This window comes from Bufo bufo, chromosome 6 (assembly GCF_905171765.1).
Source record: "Bufo bufo chromosome 6, aBufBuf1.1, whole genome shotgun sequence".
In the NCBI taxonomy this organism is placed as follows: Eukaryota; Metazoa; Chordata; class Amphibia; order Anura; family Bufonidae; genus Bufo; species Bufo bufo.
The window spans coordinates 96321882-96345608 of NC_053394.1; the positions used below are offsets into that span (position 1 = coordinate 96321882).

The following is a 23727-nucleotide window of genomic DNA, read 5'->3' on the forward strand; positions in this document are numbered from 1 at the left end:
CACATCCACCGCCTCCTTAACCTACTCCTAGATCCAGATTGTTATTTTAAATTTTTTCTGTATTTTATGTTATTTTAAGTCATTTCCCTATCCACATTTGTTTGCAGAACAGTTGTCATGCTCTTAAGCACATTTTGATGCCTTGCAGCCCTCTAGCCCTTTCCAGGACTATTGTAGAGCCATTTTAGTGCCCAAAAGTTCGGGTCCCCATTGACTTCAATGGGGTTCGGGTTCGGGGTCAAGTTCGGGTCCCGAACTCGAACTTTTTTTTCAAGTTTGGCCGAACCTGCCGAACCTGAGCATCCAGGTGTCCGCTCAACTCCAGTCATCAGTAAAAATATCTCGGAAAACCCCTTTAACTTCTCAAGAGATTATTTTTGTCCAAAAAAGTGATTGTTTCTAAAATTCAGATAAAGAAGAAAATCCACAGCACTCCTCAGTTCTGGTGAACAAGCTGGTTACTTTATAAAGTAACCAGCTTGTTCACCAGAACTGAGGAGTGCTGTGGATTTTCTTCTTTATCTGTATACCTATGGGACCCTCAGCCAGGATCCTCATCCGCGAGCACCGACCTATCTAGGTTTCTATTGGCAACTGTCCCTATATTGGGACCTGGAGTGCTGCTTAACCCTCTTTTTTTTTTGTTTCTAAAATTCAACACACTTTTGTTTCTATACGAACTACACCTCCACAATCTTTTTGGTGTCCCCTGATGAGCCCTCCAAGTGTCTGGGTGAAACACGTTGGTGCAGGGACGTGTGTTTCCCACACTTCCCACGATATCACTATGAAATAACTGTGGTACTTTTCAAAGTGACCTAATGACTCATCCCTTGCTGATGGGAGTTGACATGCACATATCTGTGTCATTCTTTATTATTTTTGGTACATTTATTTTCATTTGGTAAAGACTAACTAACTGTAGTATGCTCTATACTCCCCGATCAGGGCCATCCTAGGGCATCCAGGAGGTTCCTAATACGGGATCGCCCCTATCGGGGCAGCCATTTTGTTCTAGGCAGGGCAGAACGAAGATAGGGTCATCTCTAGGGACAGTCCCCCAAATATCGTTCATCATACGAATCCCTGCCTTTTCTTCGCCCTCCATTGTGAGGATTGTCTCTCCTACGAGAGTAATTTTCTTGTTTTGTCTCCTTTTTTTTTCTTTTTTTGTGTATTGGTCTTATTAGGGGTACTTTATGTGTTTTAGGATGGTTATCTGTGATTATACTTAACCTCATTAGACCATCACAAATTATATTACCCTCTAATGGGTAACAGGCTGTACTGTGAGCTTTAATAAAAAGTAACCTAGAAGCAGAGGAAAGTGATCCCGCAAGGAGATTAAAGGAGCCCCGATGAGGAAAGATTATATGGTAACCAATTGTTTGGTGGAAGAAGGGGACCACCAAGTTTCTCAAGGATCACAGCGAAATAAATACACCTGACATCAGTAGCAGCCGTGACACCATTCTGTTAGGGTGCTGCCACAAGTCTCAGCTGTGCTGCATTTTTTGATGCAAAAAAACACACCAAACAGCTGCGGTTTATGCCTCAACATACCTCTGTTTATCGTGAGTTTTCTTTGAGCAAAGGGAAAACACACAGCAGACACATACTGTATGTAACTCAATTTTGTACTTAATGTAAATCAGTTTTGCTGTTTGTTTTCCCTTTGCTGGAAGAAAATGCACCATGAACACAGTTATGTTGTTGCAAAAACTGCATGCATTTTGGTGTGGTTTTTTTGCAACAACAAAAACGCAGCACAGCCGTGATGTGTGGCAGCACCCTTAGGCCCCCTTCACACGGGCGAGTATTCCGCACGGATGCGATGCGTGAGTTGAACGCATTGCACCCACACTGAATCCCGACCCATTCATTTCTATGGTGCTGTTCACATGAGCAGTGATTTTCACGCATCACTTGTGCGTTGTGTGAAAATCGCAGCATGTTCTATATTCTGCGTTTTTCAATCAACGCAGGCCCCACATAGCAGTGAATGGGGTTGCGTGAAAATCGTAAGCATCCGCAAGCAAGTGCGGATGCGGTGCGTTTTCACGCACGGTTGCTAGGAGACGATCGGGATGGAGACCCGATCATTATTATTTTCCCTTAAATTAAAAATAATTTAACCCACCTTAGTCCACTTGATCGCGATGCCCGGCATCTCCTTCTGTCTCCTTTACTGTACAGGACCTGTGGTAAGCATTCATTACAGGTCAAGGACCTGTGGTGACGACACTCCGGTCATCACATGATCCATCACATGATCTTTTACCATGGTGATGGATCATGTGATGACCGGAGTGACGTCACCACAGGTCCTTGACCTGTAATGAATGCTCACCACAGGTCCTGTTCAGTAAAGGAGACAGAAGGAGATGCCGGGCATCGCGATCATATGGACTAAGATGAGTTAATTTTTTTATTTTCTTTTTTTAACCCCTCCAGTGCTATTTTACTATGCATTCTGTATTCAGAATGCTATTATTTTCCCTTATAACTAAGTTATAAGGGGAGATAATACAATCTACAGAACACCGATCCCAAGCCTGAACTTCTGTGAAGAAGTTCGGGTTTGGGTACCAAACATGCGCGATTTTTCTCACGCAAGTGCAAAAGGCATTACAATGTTTTGCACTCGCGCGGAAAAATCGCGGGTGTTCCCGTAACGCACCCGCACCCGCAACGCCCGTGTGAAAGAGGCCTTAGGGTTTGGCTAAACTAGCAAACTTAATCCTAGTATGTGAATTGCCCTAAACGAAGCACATCATTATATTTTATGATTACATTTTTGAGTGCATGTATGTTCTGTATCTGCAATTTTCCATCACTGTAATTGGCCTTGTTGAGTTGCTCTAAAATAATAATTTCCTGCTTCCTATTTGGTTATCGAAATGGACAACATCTCTAAGAATAAATAATATAAACATTAGCTGAATGACTAAAAGCCTTTAAGAGCCCTCATATTGTAACCACAGCAGTAAATCAGTCTTCCTTAAGATTACTTAGTTAAGACTAGAGCTAACACGGAAAATGTATGTAAGCATTACAGTAATGGAACTTAACTCTTTATTGCTAAACAGATTGCACACTTTACAATATAAAGGGTGAAATGTTAAGCTTTTTATTTGTTAAAGGGAACCTATCACCAGGATTTTGTGGAATCCAGAAAGTGGCTGAGCCCTTTAAAGGGAACCTATCACCAGGATTTTGTGGAATCCAGAAAGTGACTGAGCCCTTTAAAGGGAACCTGTCACCGGGATTTTGTGTATAGAGCTGAGGACATGGGTTGCTAGATGACCGCTAGCACATCCGCAATACCCAGTCCCCATAGCTCTGTCTGCTTTTATTGTGTAAATAAACCGATTTGATACATAACCTCATCTCAGGTTTATTTGCATATGTATCAAATCGGTTTTTTTTCCCACAATAAAAGCACACAGAGCTATGGGGACTGGGTATTGCGGATGTGCTAGCGGCCATCTAGCAACCCATGTCCTCAGCTCTATACACAAAATCCCGGTGACAGGTTCCCTTTAAAGGGCTCAGTCACTTTCTGGTTATTGTGGATCAATGTGTATGTGATATGATTATATGGCATTTACTAATATAGGCTTTGTTGAAATTCTGCACCATTTTCTATATTTCATAAGGTATGTCCCCGTGTTTACAATGTCTTTTGTGCTGTCCACACAGAGGTCCTTTCCATAAAATGGCTGCTTATGGAGGGTCATGTGACCAGGCAAATCACCCCCACGTGATGTCTTCTCCATTCAGATACTCAGCACTTCTCATCTACATTTGTTCTGCTGGGAGTTTAGTGCAGGTGCAGTGTATATGAATGGAGGAGGCATCACATGGAGATTATTTCCCTGGTCACATGACCCTCCATTAGCAGCCATTTTATAGACAGGACCTCTGTGTGGACAAAACAACAGCTAAAAAAAACAGTTAACCTTTTGTGACAGAACAGATCAATATTTTTAACCTTTCCGGACACAGGGCGTACAGGTACGCCCTGATGTCCTGGTACTTAAGGACACAGGGCGTACCTGGCGGCGATGATCGGAACAAGGTGCCTGCTCAAATCATTGAGCAGGCACCTTGGCTAAATGCGCGGGGGGAACCCGTGACCCCCCCGTGTCGGCGATCGCCGGAAACCGCAGGTCAATTCAGACCTGCGGTTTGCGGCTTTTACATGCGGCGGCGGTTGCGGGTGGCGGTGCCATCGTGTCCCCATGGGGCTGTAGGGGGGACCCGATGGCATGGAAGGCAGCGCGATGCCTAAGGAAGGCATCGCGCTGCCTTCCGGTGACGAGCCTGTGAGATCCAGCCCCCTGGATCTCACAGGCAGGAAGCTGTATGTGTAATACACACAGTATTACTCATACAGCCAATGCATTCCAATACAGAAGTATTGGAATGCATTGTAGAGGATTAGACCCCCAAAAGTTGAAGTCCCAAAGTGGGACAAAAAATAAAGTGAAAAAAAAGTTGAAAAAATAAAAAATAAAGTCCCCCCCCCCCCAAAAATTAAAAGTTTCAAGTAAAAATAAACATCGTCGTAAAAAAATTGGTAAAAAATAGGGGGGGGGGAGTTGACATATTAGGTATCGCCGCATCCGTATCAACCGGCTCTATAAACATATCACATGACCTAACCCCTCAGATGAACACCATAAAAAATAAAAAATAAAAACTGTGCTAAATAAACAATTTTTTGTCACCTTACATCACAAAAAGTACAACAGCAAGCGATCAAAAAGGCGTACGCCCACCAGAATAGTACCAATCTAACCGTCACCTCATCCCGCAAAAAATGATCCCCTACCTGAGACAATCGCCCAAAAAATTCAAAAACTATGGCTCAGAATATGGAGACACTAAAACATAATTTTTTTTGTTTTAAAAAAGCTGTTATTGTGTAAAACTTACATAAATAAAGAAAAGTATACATATTAGGTATAGCCGCATCTGTATCGACCGGATCTATGAAAATATCACATGACCTAACCCCTCAGATGAACACAGTAAAAAATAAAAAATAAAAACTGTGCTAAATAAACCATTTTTTGTCACCTTACATCACAAAAAGTGTAATAGCAAGCGATCAAAAAGTCATACGCACCCCAAAATAGTGTCAATCAAACCGTCATCTCATCCCGCAAAAAATAAGACTCTACCTAAGATAATCGCCAAAAAACTGAAAAAATGATGGCTCTCAGACTATGGAGACACTAAAACATGATTTTTTTTGTTTAAAAAATGAAATCATTGTGTAAAACTTACATAAATAAAAAAAATTGTATACATATTAGGTATCGCCGCGTCCGTGACAACCTGCTCTATAAAAATACCACATGATCTAACCTGTCAGATAAATGTTGTAAATAACAAGCAAAAAGAACGGTGCCAAAACAGCTATTTCTTGTTACCTTGCCTCACAAAAAGTGTAATACAGAGCAACCAAAAATCATATGTACCCTAAATTAGTACCAACAAAACTTCCACCCTATCCAGTAGTTTCTAAAATGGGGTCACTTTTTTGGAGTTTCTACTCTAGGGGTGCATCAGGGGGGCTTCAAATGGGACATGGTGTCAAAAAACCAGTCCAGCAAAATCTGCCATCCAAAAACCGTATGGCATTCCTTTCCTTCTGCGTCCTGCCGTGTGCCCGTACAGCAGTTTACGACCACATATGGGGTGTTTCTGTAAACTACAGAATTAGGGCCATAAATATTGAGTTTTGTTTGGCTGTTAACCCTTGCTTTGTAACTGGAAAAAAAAATATTTAAATGGAAAATCTGCCAAAAAAGTGAAATTTTTAAATTGTATCTCTATTGCGGACAAGAATAGGCATTTCTGTGCCAGTGATGTGCAGTCCACAAAATGCGGAACGCACATCGCCAATGTCCGTGTTTTGCAGATCCACGGATCCGTGGATCCGCAAAACACGCACGGGCGTGTGAATGGACCATAAATTAGCTTTTTAGCCCTGTATTTATTCCTCCAGTAATGATCCCAGAAGATACACCTGGGTTGGCCTTGGGCTAGGGCAGGGATAGGCAAACTGCGGCTCTCCAGCTGTTGCAGAACTACAACTCCCAGCATGCAAAGACTGCCTACAGCTTTCAGCCTACAGCAGGGTATGGTGGGAGTTGTAGTTTTGCAACAGCTGGAGAGCCGCAGTTTGCCTATCACTGGGCTAGGGGAAGTGGTTGTACTGGAGTGGGGAGGGAACGACAGGTCCCACTATCCACCTACCCATAAAATATCCAGCCCATAAAACACTTTAAAGAAAGTGGCTCAGTAAACTACACTTTGCTGAAGCAACCCAGTTTTCCTGGAATCTTTTAAACATTCTTGGTGGGATATACAGTACAACCACTCCAGGACCTTCCCAAACACAGTGTTACAAATGGTATGAGCATGGAACATACTGCAAGCCTTCAAATGTATATAGCATAAAAGTGTATAGAGAATGTGTGACACATAGGACAGAACAGCTGAATTAAATTACATGTTGGAACTAGTCCCTAATTAGTGCATCTGATGATAGGTTTATTGCACTTGTCTCGTTAGAATTAAACAACAGTATAAGACAGTAACAGGTACTTAGTGTATGATCATTCTGTTTTTCATAGTGATTGGATTCAGATTTGTTACTGGCTTACAAATGTTGATGCAAAACAATGATCAAAATTGCAATGTGTGAATGAGGCTTACTGTCAAAGATGGCTGTAACAAGGGTGCTGTTACAGAACAATGTGTGGACCTACACTACTTCACAGAAGTTCGGGTTTGGGTTAGGTGTTCTGTAGATTGTATTATTTTCCCTTGTAACATGGTTATAGGGGAAAATAATAGCATTCTTAATACAGAATGTATTGTACAATAGGGCTGGAGGGGTTAAAAAAATAAATAAATAATTTGACGTCATCACAGGTCCTGAAGAAAGAAGACAGAAGAGAAGCCGGGCTGCGCGAACAAGTGGATTAAGGTGAGTTAAATTATTTTTTATTTTTTTTAACCCCTCCAGCCCTATTGTACTATGCATTCTGTATTAAGAATGCTATTATTTTCCCTTATAACCATGTTATAAGGGAAAATAATAATGATCGGGTCTCCATCCCGATCGTCTCCTAGCAACCGCGCGTGAAAATCGCACCGCATCCGCACTTGCTTGCGGATGCCTGCGATTTTCACGCAGTCCCATTCACTTCTATGGGGCCTGCATTGCGTGAAAAACGCACAAAATAGAGCTTGCTGCGATTTTCACACAAGTGATGCGTGAAAATCACCGCTCATGTGCACAGCCTCATAGAAATGAATGGGTCCGGATTCAGTGCGGGTGCAATGCGTTCACCTCACGGATCGCACCTGCTCGGAAAACTCGCCCGTGTGAAAGGGGCCTAAGGGTGTTATTCTGACTCTCCCCCAGTATTTACCCATAACCCCTGTACAGGCATTTGGACTTTGCAGGGGGGAAAGCAACCAGACTGCTACCTCCTGGGATAGTCCCAGTGTGGTTGGCAGCTTACTCACTGGGGTCAGGGACTCCGATGCAAGCACCAGAAGCTCAGGATCTGATAAATGCAGCAAAACAGCAGGATCATTCTGAACTGTCATTAAGGATTGATGAAAACACAGACGAGGCAGGTAGGTTGGATAGCTGGCAGGAATACAGACAAGGAAGATGGACAGGGTTAAACTTAAACACGAATAGATCTGAAACTAGAAGTGCAGAAACACATAAGCAGGGAAGGTACAAAGCTGGAGCACAGAGTGGAACAAACACAGGATAAACATAGGCAAACACAGGGAATCGCAGGCAAAAAGAGATTTGCAGAAGCACCAGACTTCAACACCTTTGCTGATCACCAGGGAACCTTAAAGCTCAGGCACCCTCTGCTTGGAGAGGGAATCTTAAATACCCAGGGACCCCTAGCCACTGCTTGGGGAAATATTTGGAAGAGTGCATACTAAGGGGACAGAGGCTGGAGCCCCGGAACCCAGTTGGCAAGCTGCCTACCACACTAGGACACTGGCAGAAGCATTGAGGCAGCAGCATGATGAGTAGTGTGACATCAGTGCCCACAAAAAAGAACAGGGCAGTGGCACAAATGGGCAGCTGTCCTAACGGGTGCTTTTTTGCACCTGTATTATGGACCCAGAATCTGAACCTCCATGATTTCATCAGAACCAGAGTTAGAGCACTATAATCTTCTATGGTGCTCTATCTCTGCCCCTCTTTAACAGACAGACTCATACTAGTAACTAACTACTCGCACTATTTTGATAGGGGTAAGTGTCTGATCGGCAGGGGTCCAACAGCTGGGGTTTCTGCCGATCACTAGAACCCTCTTTTGAATGGATTGGCAGACATGAGCGAGGATATGCAAACCACATCGTAAGTTCTAGCGCAAGCGCATATATATCCGGTCGGATTGGCTATTCATCGGTCTGCAGAAATTTTTTGACTGTAGACCATTGGCCCTATCGCATTGACTGTCACACGAGCGGCGATCATACATTGGCAATCAGAAGGGGAACACCCGCCCATAGTAGTCAAGAATCCTGCCTCAAGCTACGCTCGTGTTGAGAGTAGCTCCATTTCCCCTGAGGACGCCACAGTTGTGGCGAAACATGTCGGGGGAGCTGCGATTCAGTTTTTAAATTATATGGCTGATGTGGCAGTAGCTGGGTGCACTGCAGGCACACAGCACGCTTACATAGTTGATAGAAAAACATACTCATAGGGGACTGGCAGTGAGGATAGTAACAACCTGAGGACAGGACAGTAACAACTAGATAACAGCTCAGCACAAAAGGGGCAGTTATTTAAAGGGAGTCTGTCACCTCCATATGGCCATATACAGTGCTTACATTGCCCTATAGCACACCTATACATGAATGTTATGGTACCTTTGTCTTTGTCTTTAGACTTGCAGAAGCTGGAAAAACGAACATTGATTGATATGCAAATGAGCACTTGCAAGTGCCCAGGGGCGGCGTTCACTGTGTTGGTGCCCAGGCTGCCCTGCCTTTTTTCATTGTTCCCCCGCCCCAGCCTCTGCATATGCCCGTCCTCCTATTCCCTTGCGTCATCCTAAGGTACGGCCGAGATCCCGCGACTGTGCACTGCCTCGCCAGCCGGAGCATGCGCACTGCGATGCCCATTGTTGGCACACGGCATAGCTTTAACTACTGCGCATGCTTCAGCGAATCTCCATAGTCTAAGAGTCTTTTTTTTTTATAGCCGATTGTCTTAGGTAGGGGCTCATTTTTTGCGGGATGAGAGGACGGTTTTATTGGCACTATTTTGGGGGGCATATGACTTTTTGATCGCTTGCTAATATACTTTTTGTGATGTAAGTTGACCAAAAAATACCTTTTTGTGCACCGTTTTTATTTTGTTTTTTTTGACTGTATTCATCTGAGGGGTTAGGTCATGGGATATTTTTATAGAGCAGAATCTTACGGATGCGGCAATACCTAATATGTCTACTTTTTTATTTATTTTAGTTTTACAAAATATCAAAATTTACAAACCATAGTTTTTTTTCCATGGTCAGTGGCTAAATGGAATTAAAATTGAAGAAGGGGATTACAAATCTTGTACTCCATGGAAGTGTGGTACTCCCTGAAGCAACCAATAATGCAGAGGCCCGGATGATCGGGGCACGTGTCACACTGAATGGTGGTGTACTTCTGTATCCCCCTCCCGTGACACACTCTGCAGCTCCAGGCGCCTGCAGTTCCCGAGGTACTCTGGCCTGCTCTTTCCCGGTCAGAAAAGATCAGGTCCTTGAGGACTGCCTCATAGAACTAAAGGAATTTCCCTGTGTTGCCAGCGCTCTGGGACAGCACAAAAGAGTTGTACAAGGCAACCTGTACCAAGTAGACCACAACTTTTTTGTACCATGCCCGGGTTTTGCGCATGGCGTTATATGGCTTGAGGACTTGATCAGAGAGATCAACTCCTCCCATATACCGATTGTAGTCGCTGATACATTCGGGCTTGAGGAACGTTGGCCGCGGAACCTCGCACAGGGACAGGGGTGATGCCGTTACCATGAATTGTGGACAGTACAAGGACATCCCTCTTGTCCTTATATCTGACCAACAACAGGTTTCCACTGGTAAGGGCATGGGTCTCACCCCTGGGGATCAGTACCTGGAGGGGAAGGGTAGGGAGACCGCGTTGATTTTTCCGCACGGTCCCACAAGCGGACGTGGATCTACCGGCGAGGGACTGGAACAAGGGGGGACTAGTATAAAAGTTATCCACGTACAGGTGGTAACCCTTATCTAGCAGTGGGTGCATAAGGTCCCACACAAGTTTCACGCTAACACCCAGAGTGGGGGGACATTCTGGGGGTTGAATACGGGAATCTCGCCCCTCGTACACACGACTTAGCTACTCCCACAAAGTTTGTACAGCTTCACGCCATACCTCGACCACTTAGAGGGAACATACTGGAGGAAAATGAGTCTCCCCTTGAAAGCAATGAGAGACTCATCAACCGCAACCTCCCTTCCAGGTACATAGGCCTCCAAAACTTTGGCCCCAAAGTGATCGATGACCAGCCTGATTTTGTACAGGCGGTCATAGGCAGGATCACCTTGGGGAAGACATGCTGCATTATCTGCATAATGCAGGCATTTCCGAATAGCCTCAAAATGGGAGCGTGTCATGGCCGTACTGTAAAGTGGGGTCTGGTAGAGAACGTCCCCACTCCAATACAGCCTGACACTGGGTTTTTTGACTAGGCCCATGTGCAGCACGAGACCCCAAAACGTCCTCATCTCGGCTGCACTGACCGGAGTCCATCCACCGGCCCTAGCCAAAAAGAAGCCTGGGTGTTGAGCAATAAACTGTTGGGAAGCTAGTTTGCTCCACCATCAGTTTCACAAAGTGGTCACTGAAAAAAAGACTAAAATAGTCATATTAAGTGAAGCCCACTGTGGGAATCTGGATTCCTGGTTGGCCAACAAAATCAGGAATCACAGGCTCAAAATCCTCTGGGGTTCACCATGCAAGTTCACCGGTAGGGAACTCAGGTGGACTTATCTGGTGGGCCGGAAAACTAGTACGAGCCCCAGAGCTGCTCGAACTAGTGTGGGCCACAGGGTCCCTGGCATGGCCGTCCCCTTGCTCCGCCTGGCTGCGTCTCCGCCACCTTGGGGGCTCATCATCATCGCTAGATGATGAGGAGGATGCGGGTACAAGAGGAAAGTGGGGACTTTGCCCTAAACCTAACAGAAAAAAAAAACAAAATAAAAAAAAAAGTCAAAACCCCAAAAAGGCAAAAAAAAAAAAAAATCGCTGATCAGCCATCCGAAGCTGATCAGCTGTGGGGTGGGCGATGCGCTAAGAGTGCTAGCCACAGTCAGCGTACGTAAAAAAAAACCCACAAAAAACAAAAAAATGTGTGTGGGGCGGTGAGGGTGTGGGGGGAGGGGGGGGGGGGTAGCACGCTGCGGACAATCACCATACGTAAGTAAGTGGCTTGTATTAACTTTGTCCACATGATAAATGCCATTTGCTGAAGTGAACATAGCCAGAACAAGCAGCTGTCTGAATTTTGAAGTCTAGTAGTTATGAATTCAGTCGTGTTAGATAACGCTATTACTGAACCCATCATCTAATATCTAGAAGTATATTGTGAATTTGCTGCACAGTACTGTGTGTCTCATCTCATTACCACATTTCATTATAAAACAGAATTAAGAGTCAATGTGCTGCTAAGCTAATGTATCCAAGGCAGTCACGAGCCTTCAAGGACCACACTACATTCACCAACACATAATGGTTACTGCTCTCATTATACAATTCTTCTGTGAATTTTAAATAGGCATATTCAATAAATATTAACTTAAAAAGCCTGGGGGAGGTGAACCGATGGTAGGAGTTAAATCTACCCAACTACAAAGGAGAGTCACCGACTAAACCTCCATCAGGGAGATAAGTTCTGTGCTCATCATCGTCTGATCCTGCACCCAGAAATCTGTAACAAAAATCCACAATGCAGTTCTGAGTCCTGGCAATGTTCCTGTCCCTGGCAGCCAGGACTGAATATGAGGCACCAGTGCCTCTTCTGAAAGGCCATAGGGACATTAAGGCTGCTGCTTGAACAGTGCGGCTAAAAGATTCATCATTAGGGGATCTGAAAGACTTGATAATGAATAATTATGATGGGTTCTCCAATTGATATCTGTATCATGCATAGGAGCTAGCAATTAGGACTAATTGTGTGTTAGAAAACAGTGGACATGGTATTGAATTATTTATGCCAATACATACTACGACAAGCTAATAGCTCTGAATTTAGGTCCAAAAGATTTCCGTACCAATAGCACACACTGTTCTTGCATGTATGGTGGTAGTGGACAAACCAAAAAAATGGATTTTTCCAATGGATCAGTTTTAAAAGGAACTTGTCAGTGACCGACACTACTTTCAGAGATCTGTCAGTGAGGAATTAAAAGGGTTTTCAGAGATCCTCTAAATAGGTCATCAGTATGTGATCGGTGGGGGTTCAACACATGGGATCCCCGCAGATCAGCTGTTTAAGAAGGCACCGGACCTCCTGTGAGCGCTGCGGCCTTCCCCGTGCTTACCAAGCACAGCCCCGTACATTGTATAGTGGCTGTACTGGGTATTGAGCTCAGCCTCATTCACTTCAATGAGGCTGAGCTGCGCCTTGGGCTACTTTCATACTCACGTTTTGTGCGGATCCATCATGGACGGATCCGTTCAGATAATACAATTGTCTGTATCAGTACAGAACGGATCCGTTTGTATTATCTTTAGCATAGCCAAGACGGATCCGTCTTGAACACCATTGAAAGTCAATGGAGGACGGATCCGTTTTCTATTGTGCCAGATTGTGTCAGTGAAAACGGATCCGTCCCCATTGACTTACATTGTGTGCCAGGACGGATCCGTTTGGCTCAGTTTCATCAGACGGACACCAAAACGCTTCAAGCAGCCTTTTGGTGTCCGTCTCCAAAGCGGAATGGAGACAAACTGATGCGTTCTGAGCGGATCCTTTTCCATTCAGAATGCATTAGAATGCAAACTGATCCGTTTTGCACCGCTTTTGAGAGCCCTGAACGGATCTCACAAATGGAAAGCCAAAACGCGAGTGTGAAAGTAGACAGCCATGTGACTGATGAACGTGTTGTCCCTAGTTGATCGGCAGAGCTCCTGGGTGTTGGACCCCCACCGATCAGATACTGATGATCTATCTAGAGCTGGGGTGAACAATACTTTCTGGGTGGGGGCCACATTGTCAGTCTGAACCAACATCAAGGCCCAAAAGTAAAATGGGGGTATTAACAACTGAAATACTGTATTTATGGCATATTGAACATACAGTATATACCAGTAATGTTTAGTTCCAGTTCCAGGACTCCCATCTAATGGGAGAAATACATGAAAAATACATGTGAGCAGCCGCAAGACATAGACATACATGTCTGTTACCAGATGGTTGGGGGCCACACAGAATGGTATCGAGGGCCGCAGGTTGTGCACCCCTGATCTAGAGGATAGGTCATCAGTAGTAAAATCTCAGAAAACCCCTTTAACATGAAGTAGTTTTTGAGAAATCAGAGTTCAAAGCATGTAGACAGCGAGGACTCTGCTGTCAGTGAAGGAGTCCAATATATTCGTTAAATGCAGACTTAGGCTACTTTCACACTAGCGGCAGGACGGATCCGACAGGCTGTTCACCCTGTCGGATCCATCCTGCCGCTATTTTGCCGTGCCGCCGGAATGCCGCTCCGTCCCCCTTGACTATAATAGGGACGGGGCGAAGCTCCGGCACAGCAAGGCAGTGCGCAATGAGAGGCCGCCAGACTAAAAAGTCGGACATGCAGTACTTTTTAGTCCATCGGCCCCTCGCCGTGCACTGCCGTGCTGCGCCGGAGCTCCGCCCACGTCCCCATTATAGACAATGGGGACGGAGTGGCAGTCCGGCGGCACGGCGAAATAGCGGCAGGACGGATCCGACAGGGTGAACAGCTTGTCAAATCCGTCCTGCCGCTAGTGTGAAAGTAGCCTTAACCCCGGCCTCCCCCATCCTCCTGCCATTGATTGGCATGCTTCTCCATATGCAAAGTAACATAGAGATACCTGTCATTCATGGGCTGGAGGGTGTGAGGAGCCTGCATGTCATTTGTGGACTCCTTGCATGGACTCCTTACTGCAGCTCTGGCTGTGCGATGTACAGTTTAACCTGTGAGTTCTCAAAAGCTACTTCATTTTAACAGTTTCAGATCACTGAAATCAGGAGGCATGTCAACACATATGGTGGCTGACAGGTTCCCTTTAATTTTGTGCAGATTACTTGTTCTTTTTTTTACCCTAGCACAATATTACAATAATTTTCACTCCAGAATTCCAAGATCCCTGTATAATGATTCTAATATAGCCTTGTACTTCAGAGCAGAATTCCAATGATCAGACTGTATTTTTTGTGACAGATATTTTTATACTATTTTAATAAAAACATTCTGTAGTACCAAACGCTGACCACTGTCACTTTTTAGTAAGCCTTTTTATTGGGAATGATTTTTGTAAACTTTGGCCCACATTTAGCAAAAGCGGTGTCATTTTAGCCAGTGCAGCCTGGCTGATTACTTGGCTTGTGGTGCAGGCTTATGAATGCATGTACATTCTTTTATAAATCTGTCACAACATACATCACTGTCTGAGCTACAGATATGTCTTCAGGATAGGTCATCATTATCAGATAGTGGGGTTCCAACACCTAGTGGTCCCATTGATCATCAAGTGAATAGGAGCAGCACAGCAGTATACCATCACCACAAACTACACAGTTTTTGTTCCGTATACTGAATATTTTCCATCACCCAGAACCAGCTGATCGGTGGGAGTACCGGGTGTTGGACTTCTGCCGATCTGATATTGATGACCTATCTGGAAGATCGGTCATCAATATCTGAAGCCTGGATAACCCCTTTAGAGGCTATGTACATCTTTGGGGGCAATTTTTGTTATTATTGCATTGTACTTATTTTGACCTTTTTTTTAATTGGTCTTTATTAAAAATATGGAATCCTTTTTTGTGCAGAGAGCTGACATGCTCTACTAGCTGCCTGTGAATTTTTTGCCTTTTCCATCATCTGGGGAACAGACAGACTCCTTATCTCTGCTCTCTGACCTTAGAAATACTCATCAAAAAAGCTCAATCCTTATCTTAATGATAAGAATGTGGCTTAAATAAGTGTTTATGACCTTTAGAGATAAGAGTTATTAGAAGACCAGCACAAAGTGAAAGTGAAAGTACCAGTCACAGTTAGAAAAAACAGTTAACCCTTTGTGACAGAATGGCTCAATATTTTTAATAAAGGCCAATTGAAAATATGATTTGTAGCCACAAATGAGCAAAATGCAATCATAAACAAAAATTGCCTCCAAAAGTGTACCTAGCCTAGCCTAACTTTCACATTAGCTAAAATTACACTTTTCTTTATGCCAGGCTCAGTGTGATGCAGAGGTGTAATTTTTTTTCTCATTCACAACTTTCTTTTTTTAACAATTTGCAATTAACAAATGTGTCTAAAGACAGACTGGCAGATTGCATGCCCCTTCCCTGGGAGATAAGCCAACCAAGGCTTCAGGGGAGAATAACCAACCAATCAAGATGCTGAAGGTAACTTTCAAAACCAACATTTTTCTTGGCTAAAGCTACTCATTTTAGAGCTACCTTTAACTATTAGTTTGGAAGTGTGAAAAATGGAAATTACTGTTACAGCCTGAGTCATTAAAGGTGCTGATTTATTTTAAATACATTTATAGTGAAGTGTTATTTAAAGAACATTAAACTAGGCTTAAATCATTGTGCCTTTTCTCCCTGAATACTAAATTAAGAGCAAAATAAACACAGATTCTGGGAACAAATCCAAATTTTCCATTTGCTATGCTTTTTGAACAACTATGGTATATCTAGGGTGGAATAGTTAACGAGAAGATTTCTTAATTAAAGAACCTGGTATGATGTGTAAAAAACAGCTGAAAAGAGCAGGGTCTATGGAGTATAAAATCTATCCATCTCTCTATTTGTCTATCTATCTATCTATACTTACTTATACTTTCATTTAAAAATATATTAACAAAGACAATCTTACGGAGACACACTAATCTCTCAAAAAGATAAACTCCTCACCCCTTACCCAATTTTACTCTTTGCTTCTTCATCTTCTACTAATTTCCTTTTTACTTTTGCACCCCTAAACTCTGCCTTTCTTTTCTCAGCCCAATGCCATTCTAAAGAGATTTTTTGGGTCCTGGGTATGACTTTATAATATATTTACCTTTCCAAATTTGAGTGGATTGACTGCTCAGGAACCCAATCAAGTGACGCTTCTGCCAATGTCACGTTCTTTCAAGTTTCCGGCCTGAATGGGACGTCGCTTCAGCTGTAGATGGGGCCAGAACTCTTCCTGGTGCATGTGCAAACTCCTGAATCTACTGTACTTCATCTTCACATGCACCAGGGAGATGAATATTTCTGGCCTTGTACACAGCAGAAGTAATGTCCCATCTATAGGCCAGATCGTTAACCCGGTAAAGGACCTGATGTAGGCGGAAGCTGGATCTTTTTAAGAGGAGCGTCACATGATCGGGTTCACGAGCAGCTGTTCCACTCAACTTCAGAATGGTGTCATCTTACCAGGTTCCTAGGAGAACGAAAATAACAGTAGCACTGGAGCCGTACATAAAATGACGATAATAAACGGCACCTGATCGGATCCATTAACTATAACTGGATACGTCAGGTTTTCCATAAGAAATTGCAGCATACCATTTGTTCCTGTATTTTAAACCAAATCCGTGATGGAAGCCTCTAACAGTGCCTTCAACGCATCTGCTATTGGTGCTATTTGTTATTGAAAAGCCTGTATATAGTACTTCCTACTCCAAGATTATATATCAGTTTCCCATTCGGACAAGTGAGACAGATTCTTTTAAATGTACAGACTACAGTAAAATAATTTAAAGGAAAAATAGCATCAAAGTCTCGAATGCCAGTACATACTGCAATGCCTAAAAACATTTAGAAAGGCTGTAAAGAGTCTTCTTAGCACGGCTAAAGAAAATCTGTCTTCAGTCTTCAGTTCTACTGGGCACTGAAGACACTTGTGTGTAACATGCAGAGGCTTCCAGTCGCCTCTTGTCACTACCCCAGTCCCAGACTATGTACACGTGTCCTAACTATCACTGTCCATCACCCTGCCTATCTGACTTATTACACACAGGCGTCTTCAGCACTCAGTAGGATGCTGAAGACTGAAGACAGACTCTTCTTATCAACCCTTGGTTAGAGCCCTACTAAGAATTCTCTTTACAAACTGTTTTTTATTACAAAGAAACACTTTTTTTCCCCTAATAAAGTCAGTTACAAAAATATTTAACACCCCATCCCTACACTATATTAAAAATAAAAGTGAAACAAACAAGATCTTGTTTGGTTTTAGTTGGCATCGTTACCCTTTAAAGTGGATACCCTGTTGTAGTGGTACCTGCCACTATTCTTTAAATGAAAATTAAATAAAAAGTTTTGAAACTGAAAGTGAACACTCTATAACTTATAAATGTTCCATGACAAGCTAATATAAGCCATAATGTGGGTTTTAGCTGAAATGAAGGAAAGCAGCTCAGAACATGCATTAAATTTTAATTATTATGAAGGAAAGATACCACGTATTATCTCACACAGCAACTAAGCATTTACAGTACAGACAGCATTATGTACACAAGTTTAACCTCAGCATTATAATATTAGAGAAATAATGGAACATGGGGCAATGAGATGTGCACATTGTCAATGGTATATTAATGAACCCTCGGCTCCAAGCTGTGTCCAGCGAGAGCTGTCAATTGGGCATTGTTAATTCTGCTTCACTGTCATGCCAAGATCACAAAACAACATCAATGTCTCAAATTGACATTCCACCGAAATATACCATTACATGTTATCTATATTGATGATTAAACCCTTCAGGGAAAACATTAGCATGTTTTATTCTCAAATGTTCATTAAGATACCAAGCAAAAATAAACCTCCACCTATACAGTAAGGGTACCAAGCAAAAATAAACCTCCACCTATACAATAAGGGTACGGCCACACAGAGTTTTTTGGATGAGGCTTTGAGGCAGATCTGACTGCAGGATTTTTCGCCAAAGTGAGAAGTGGATTCAAAAGGAATCGTAAATATAAAAGAAGGATTAAGGGTACTTTCACACTAGCGTTAGAAGAACCCGGCAGACAGTACGGTTGCCGGAACTGCCTGCCGGATCCGGAAATCCGTATGCAAACGGATATCATTTGTTTCTAGATCCGGATCCGTTTGACAAATGCATTGAAATACCGGATCAGTCTCTCCGGTGTCATCTGGAAAAACGGATCCGGTATTTATTTTTTTCACATTTTTAAAGGTCTGCGGCAATTTCATGAACACTTGGTACCGGATCTGGCATTAATACAATTCAATGGAAATGAATGCAGGATATGGAAATCCGGCAAGTGTCCCGGAATTTTAGCCGGAGAAAATACTGCAGCATGCTGCTGTATTTTCTCCGGCCAAATACCGTAAAAGGGACGGAACTGAAGACATCCTGATGCATACTGAACGGATTGCTTTCCATTCAGAATGCATTAGGCTAAAACTGATGTGGTTTTTTTTCGGTATTGAGCCCCTATGACGGGACTCAATACCGGAAAACTTTAACGCTAGTGTGAAAGTAGCCTTATACTTTTCTTTCCTGATGGATCCACTTTGGCTTTGGCTTAAAATCCTGCAGGTAGATCTACCTTAAAATCTCTGTGTGGTCGTACCCTAAGTGTCACATATATTAGTTGCGTGTATTATTTAAAGGGGTATTCCCATCACATACAATAGGGGCATATCACTAGAATCCCAGAGGTGGGACCTGCACCTACAGCGACAACGGAGTGGGGAAAGTGGTGGAGGGTGCACTGCGCAGCCACCCTCCATTCATTTCTATGGGGCCGCTGAAAATAGCAGAGCGCTGGCTTGGCCATTTCCGTCTGCCCCATATAAATGAATGGGATCGGTGGCCACGCAAGCGCGGTGCGCTCCCGTTCACTTGTATGGGAAGAGTGCTTGGCGGTGCCCAGAGCCCGGGAAACCCAGGGTCCTCCAGCCACCACTCTCCCCACTCCGTTCTCGGCGTAGGTGCAGGTCCACATATCCTAGCAATATGCCCCCATTGTCTGTGATGGGAATATCCCTTTAATATCTTTTTTCTTCATCCTTTGCTTATATTTCAGATGGAAAGGCATTATACATACATATGTAGCTATATTACAGATCTATGACATATAGATCATTCATAAGGGAAACCAAACTGTATTTTTTACCCAAAAACTGTATTGAAAAGAAAAGTAGATAATGGCAAACACATGATACCAAAACAAAATAGACCACCCATACCGGACAATGGACACCATGTCAAAAACATAAAGAAAGAATGCTCTGTCCAACCACGCTAAAATGTTCATGTTCATCAACCGAAGGATAACCCAGGTTTTACGTTCCCCACGTACTGAGTCTAACAAAACATTTCTCAGCATACTATGTTCATAGATATAAACACAACACATGAAGGCACAGTGATGGTAGAGCGATTACATTATACGGGAGGCATTGTGTGCCTTCTCTGTCCTACACAATTCCTGCATATAGAGATAAAGTGACATCATCCAGGTCCTAGAATTCAGTACCAGGTACAAGCACCCAGCTGCTAAGTGTGTAAGGGGAAAGGAGCAAAACCTCAGTTGCAGGTTTATATTTACTGTCTGTGTATTACACATGATGTTCACACGCCGCAGATTTCTTAAACCTCTTATCCTATATATCTATTCAGGTGAATATCAGATTGGTGGGTGTCTGACTCCTCGCAGCTCCACTCATTTAAAGGGATTCTGTCACCACATTTTACCCCAGTGATTTATTTCTTTATAAAATCGATTTTAGTGATATGCTAATGACTTACATAAGGTGCCCAAGGGGATGTCCTTTCCTAACTTGGTGCCCAGCCGCACCCCTCGGTCCGGTGCCCAGCACTGCCTTCCTGAGTCCAGCGCCGCCTCTAATATAATATATTCAAGAGCCGGCGCGCTGACGTAATCCCTGAGCCTGTTTGAAATCCTGCACGTCTGCGCCCGTGCGGACTACAGGTAATGGCATCGTCGAGCGAAGGCGGCGCTGGACTCAGGACGGCGGCGCTGGGCACCGGACCGAGGGGTGCGGCTGGGCACCAAGTTAGGAAAGGACATCCCCTTGGGTACCTTATGTAAGTCATTAGCATATCACTAAAATCGATTTTATAAAGAAATAAATCAAGACTATTAGTTAATAAGGGCATCATTTAATACAGATCAGGGAGACCTACAAGTAGCTATGTTTTACTGTAGGTGGTAAAATGTGGTGACAGAATCCCTTTAAGTAGTGACCAGAAAATGTATAGAAAACTCAGTCACATTCGCTTGAATTGGACTAAGTTTGCAGTACATTTTGAGGCCATTACACAGTGTATGGAGCTGTGTTTTCCTGGTACACCATGGCTCCTTCTATCAGTCGATCGTAGGGGTGCCCGTAGTTGGATCCCACACAATCAGATTTTGATGACCTATCCAAGGCTTAAAACCCTTTTAATAACAGAACATTATCAAGACCCATGAGCCTAGTGTTACCTCCCTCTCTGCTCCACCTTATCAATGACTGAAATCCCTTGTCTATACAGTTTGTCGACCTCCTTATTTATGAGGCCTAAATCACAATTTGTGTTCCTCACCAGGTTCTATAAAAAAAACACAAATAACCTCTTGTGGATGCACGCACATGCCCCCGAAACAACCCCATTAAGCTGCATGAGACGTATTTCCAGTCGCAAATCTGCAATGTGTGCAGTGCACACACCTTTAAGGGCCCTCTATAACAACAGACCTCTTGGTACTTTGCTCTTCTGGACACTGAGTTGTGTGTACATCATGCCAAGAAGGAATGACTGCAGAGAGGCGATTGTTGCTGCAGCACTGAAAGAAAGAACGGATGAATTCTGGGTGTCCTTTAGGTCAAGACTGAACAACCCGTGGCCTGTGATACTGTTTAGTGTGGGACAAAGTGCAAACATATTTTGCTGTGTCCTGAAAGTAGGAAATACAGTTTCATTTTAAGTAATTTAAAGGAGCAGTCCAGATTAACTGGTTACCATGTTGGGCCTAGTGCAGGCCTAAGTGTCAATGCATGAGTACTGGTCTCTCTCCCCTCAGGCCCTCCTTCCATCAGAAGTACCATCAGACATTTATGGCATAAACTGTTGCTCCTTTTTGCTCCTATCCTCATTTTTTGCGGATTGGATGCGGACCTATTCATTTTCACCCGTATGTCTGCCCCGTAGCCTGGCAAAAAAGATAGAGCATGTCCTATTCTTATCCGTTACAATGGGTCTGCAAAAAAAAAAAAAAAACAGATGCAACATGGACATCACACGGACGTCATCTGTATTTTTTGTGGATCTGCATTTTGCGAACTGCAAAATACATACAATTGTATGAATGCACCCTAAAGCTTTATTACAGCCCTGGGAAGTAGCTCACTCTGAAAATGTCCAATACTCTTTCTTTTAGGGTGCATTCACATGACCATACATGTTTTGCGGTCCGCAAAACACGGATACCAGGTGTGTGCAATGGGTCTGTGGTCCGCATGTTGTGGCTAACTATAGGGCATCTTTTGGGGAGTGGCCGCACGGATGTGGAAGCACACGGTAGCCCTGTCTATTACTTTACTGCAACATGCGGACCACAGTCCAATTGAAGTCAATGGGTACGCAGCGTGCACACGGCCATTATCTGCGGTTTTCCACTCGCAAAACATTTATGCTGATGTGAATGCGACTTTAAGGGGAACTGAACATTAAAAAATGATGTAAATATTGTATAGTTTATGAAGTTTCTCCTATTCTTGCTAGAGATGTTCTGATACTTTAATGAGGCAGGCAAATCATTTCCCAGAATACAGTGAAGGGGAATTCCATTCAATGCAAGCCAGTGTTTGGCTTTATGTGAACATCTGACCATGACAGAGACACAGAGGAGCTGGCACCAGAACTCACAGCAAATGGAACTGACAGGTCTTCAGCTCTGAGAAAACAAACTCACTTCTGTGCAGCCAGCATGGCTCATTGTGCCTTGTGTCCACATGTCCCTTGTAGAGGTCCTGTCACATCATCAGGAATCTTTTTATACTGAATATTTTCTACAGTAACAAACATTGTGAAACATCTATCAATAGTCACTTGTACAGACTGGAACATAAGTCCGGTTACGGTCAGTGCCCAATATTCGTCAAGAAGATACTACATGCCATGTAAAGACCAGAGCACACGCTATGAATCGGTTGAAGTGACCATTACTACATTGTATCATTATAATAAACGCTGAACATAAGTAGGTTCATCAACAAACAGATAAATGTAACGCCATACATTTAGACAGCCTTTAAAACTTAAAACCTAAGTCGGCAACTCTCTACTAAGTAAGCCCTTAAGTGCTTCAGTAGGACTATAAGTCTCATCTTTCTGCTGGGAGTTATAGTTGTTCTAATAAAAGTCATAAAAGCTCAGAACTTCGAACACGACAAGTAACAACAACCTGAACGGTGCCCAAAGTCTTCCAAACATAAAGTAACTGAAGAACATTGCTCACCTGGTTTCCTCCTATACTACCTCTTGAAGGAAAGGAGGCCATGTCCTACACTAGGTGCAACTTCTTGACTTGTCCCAAGTGGTAACAATCCCTATTGGAGCTCTGGAGAAAAGTCCAGTTGCAGGAAAGTCCTGGGTCCCAATGTGATCAGTGCAGTGAGATATCCTGAGAGTTGTGTTGAGTGCAGAGCTGCCTGGATACTTGTTGCATCTGCAGAGCCTGCAGTTCCTAGTATTACATTACACACAGCGGAGGGAGTGGCTGCTGGGCAGCCAGGTACAGGCAGCTCTCACATTGCTCTGCTCAACTGCTTGTGGGCTGGAGAACGCCAATCTGAACTTTTCATCTGCTTTCCTTGTTTACACACCTCTTTGTCAAGGGCATTATCCCCACTAGTAAAGTAAATGAGCAAAAGATGCTGACAGACTTTCAGCAATGATATTCCATGTATGTGTGTGTATCTAGGAGCTGTAGAGAAGAAATATGTACTATATATCTATTTCTACAAATATACATATATTTGTGTGTGTGGTGCTCATTGCAAAGCACCATACGTGTATATGGCAACTTATGTCCTGTGAGAACAAATGATTGGACATGTTGAAATTCAAGAATCCACAGGTTTCTTTCCCCTATCTGCCATTCACATTAGATCAGGGATGTCAAACACGTGGCCCTGTAGCAGTAGTACAACTACAACTTCCAGTAAGTCCTGATAGCTGTAGGCTGTACGGGCATGATGGAAGTTGTAGTTTTGCAACACCTCGAGCGCCACGTGTTTGAAAGCACTGCATTAGATGGTTAGCTAGTCTAGACAAAACAATTAGGGTTTGACCACGTGGAATGGCTGTGTTATGCTTTCAGAGCAGCCCTGCTGTGATCGGGTACTACGCAGCCATATGGGCCACAGTGGACCCTAATTAAGCTAATAACACCGCACTGTTTAGTCG

General features: G+C 43.5%; 1 protein-coding gene across 7 annotated transcripts in view; it reads right to left on the minus strand.

Moving 5' to 3' along the window:
- The window catches only part of ANK3 (ankyrin 3), a 753651-nt gene extending 730651 nt beyond the window's left edge, over positions 1-23000 (minus strand). For all 7 annotated transcript variants that reach the window (XM_040437301.1, XM_040437297.1, XM_040437299.1 and 4 more), the window contains exon 1: positions 22778-23000. In XM_040437301.1, coding sequence (XP_040293235.1) covers positions 22778-22819 — 42 coding nt within the window. In that variant the 5' untranslated portion in view covers positions 22820-23000. The remainder of the gene's footprint in view (positions 1-22777) is intronic.
- Positions 23001-23727: the final 727 nt, after the last annotated feature.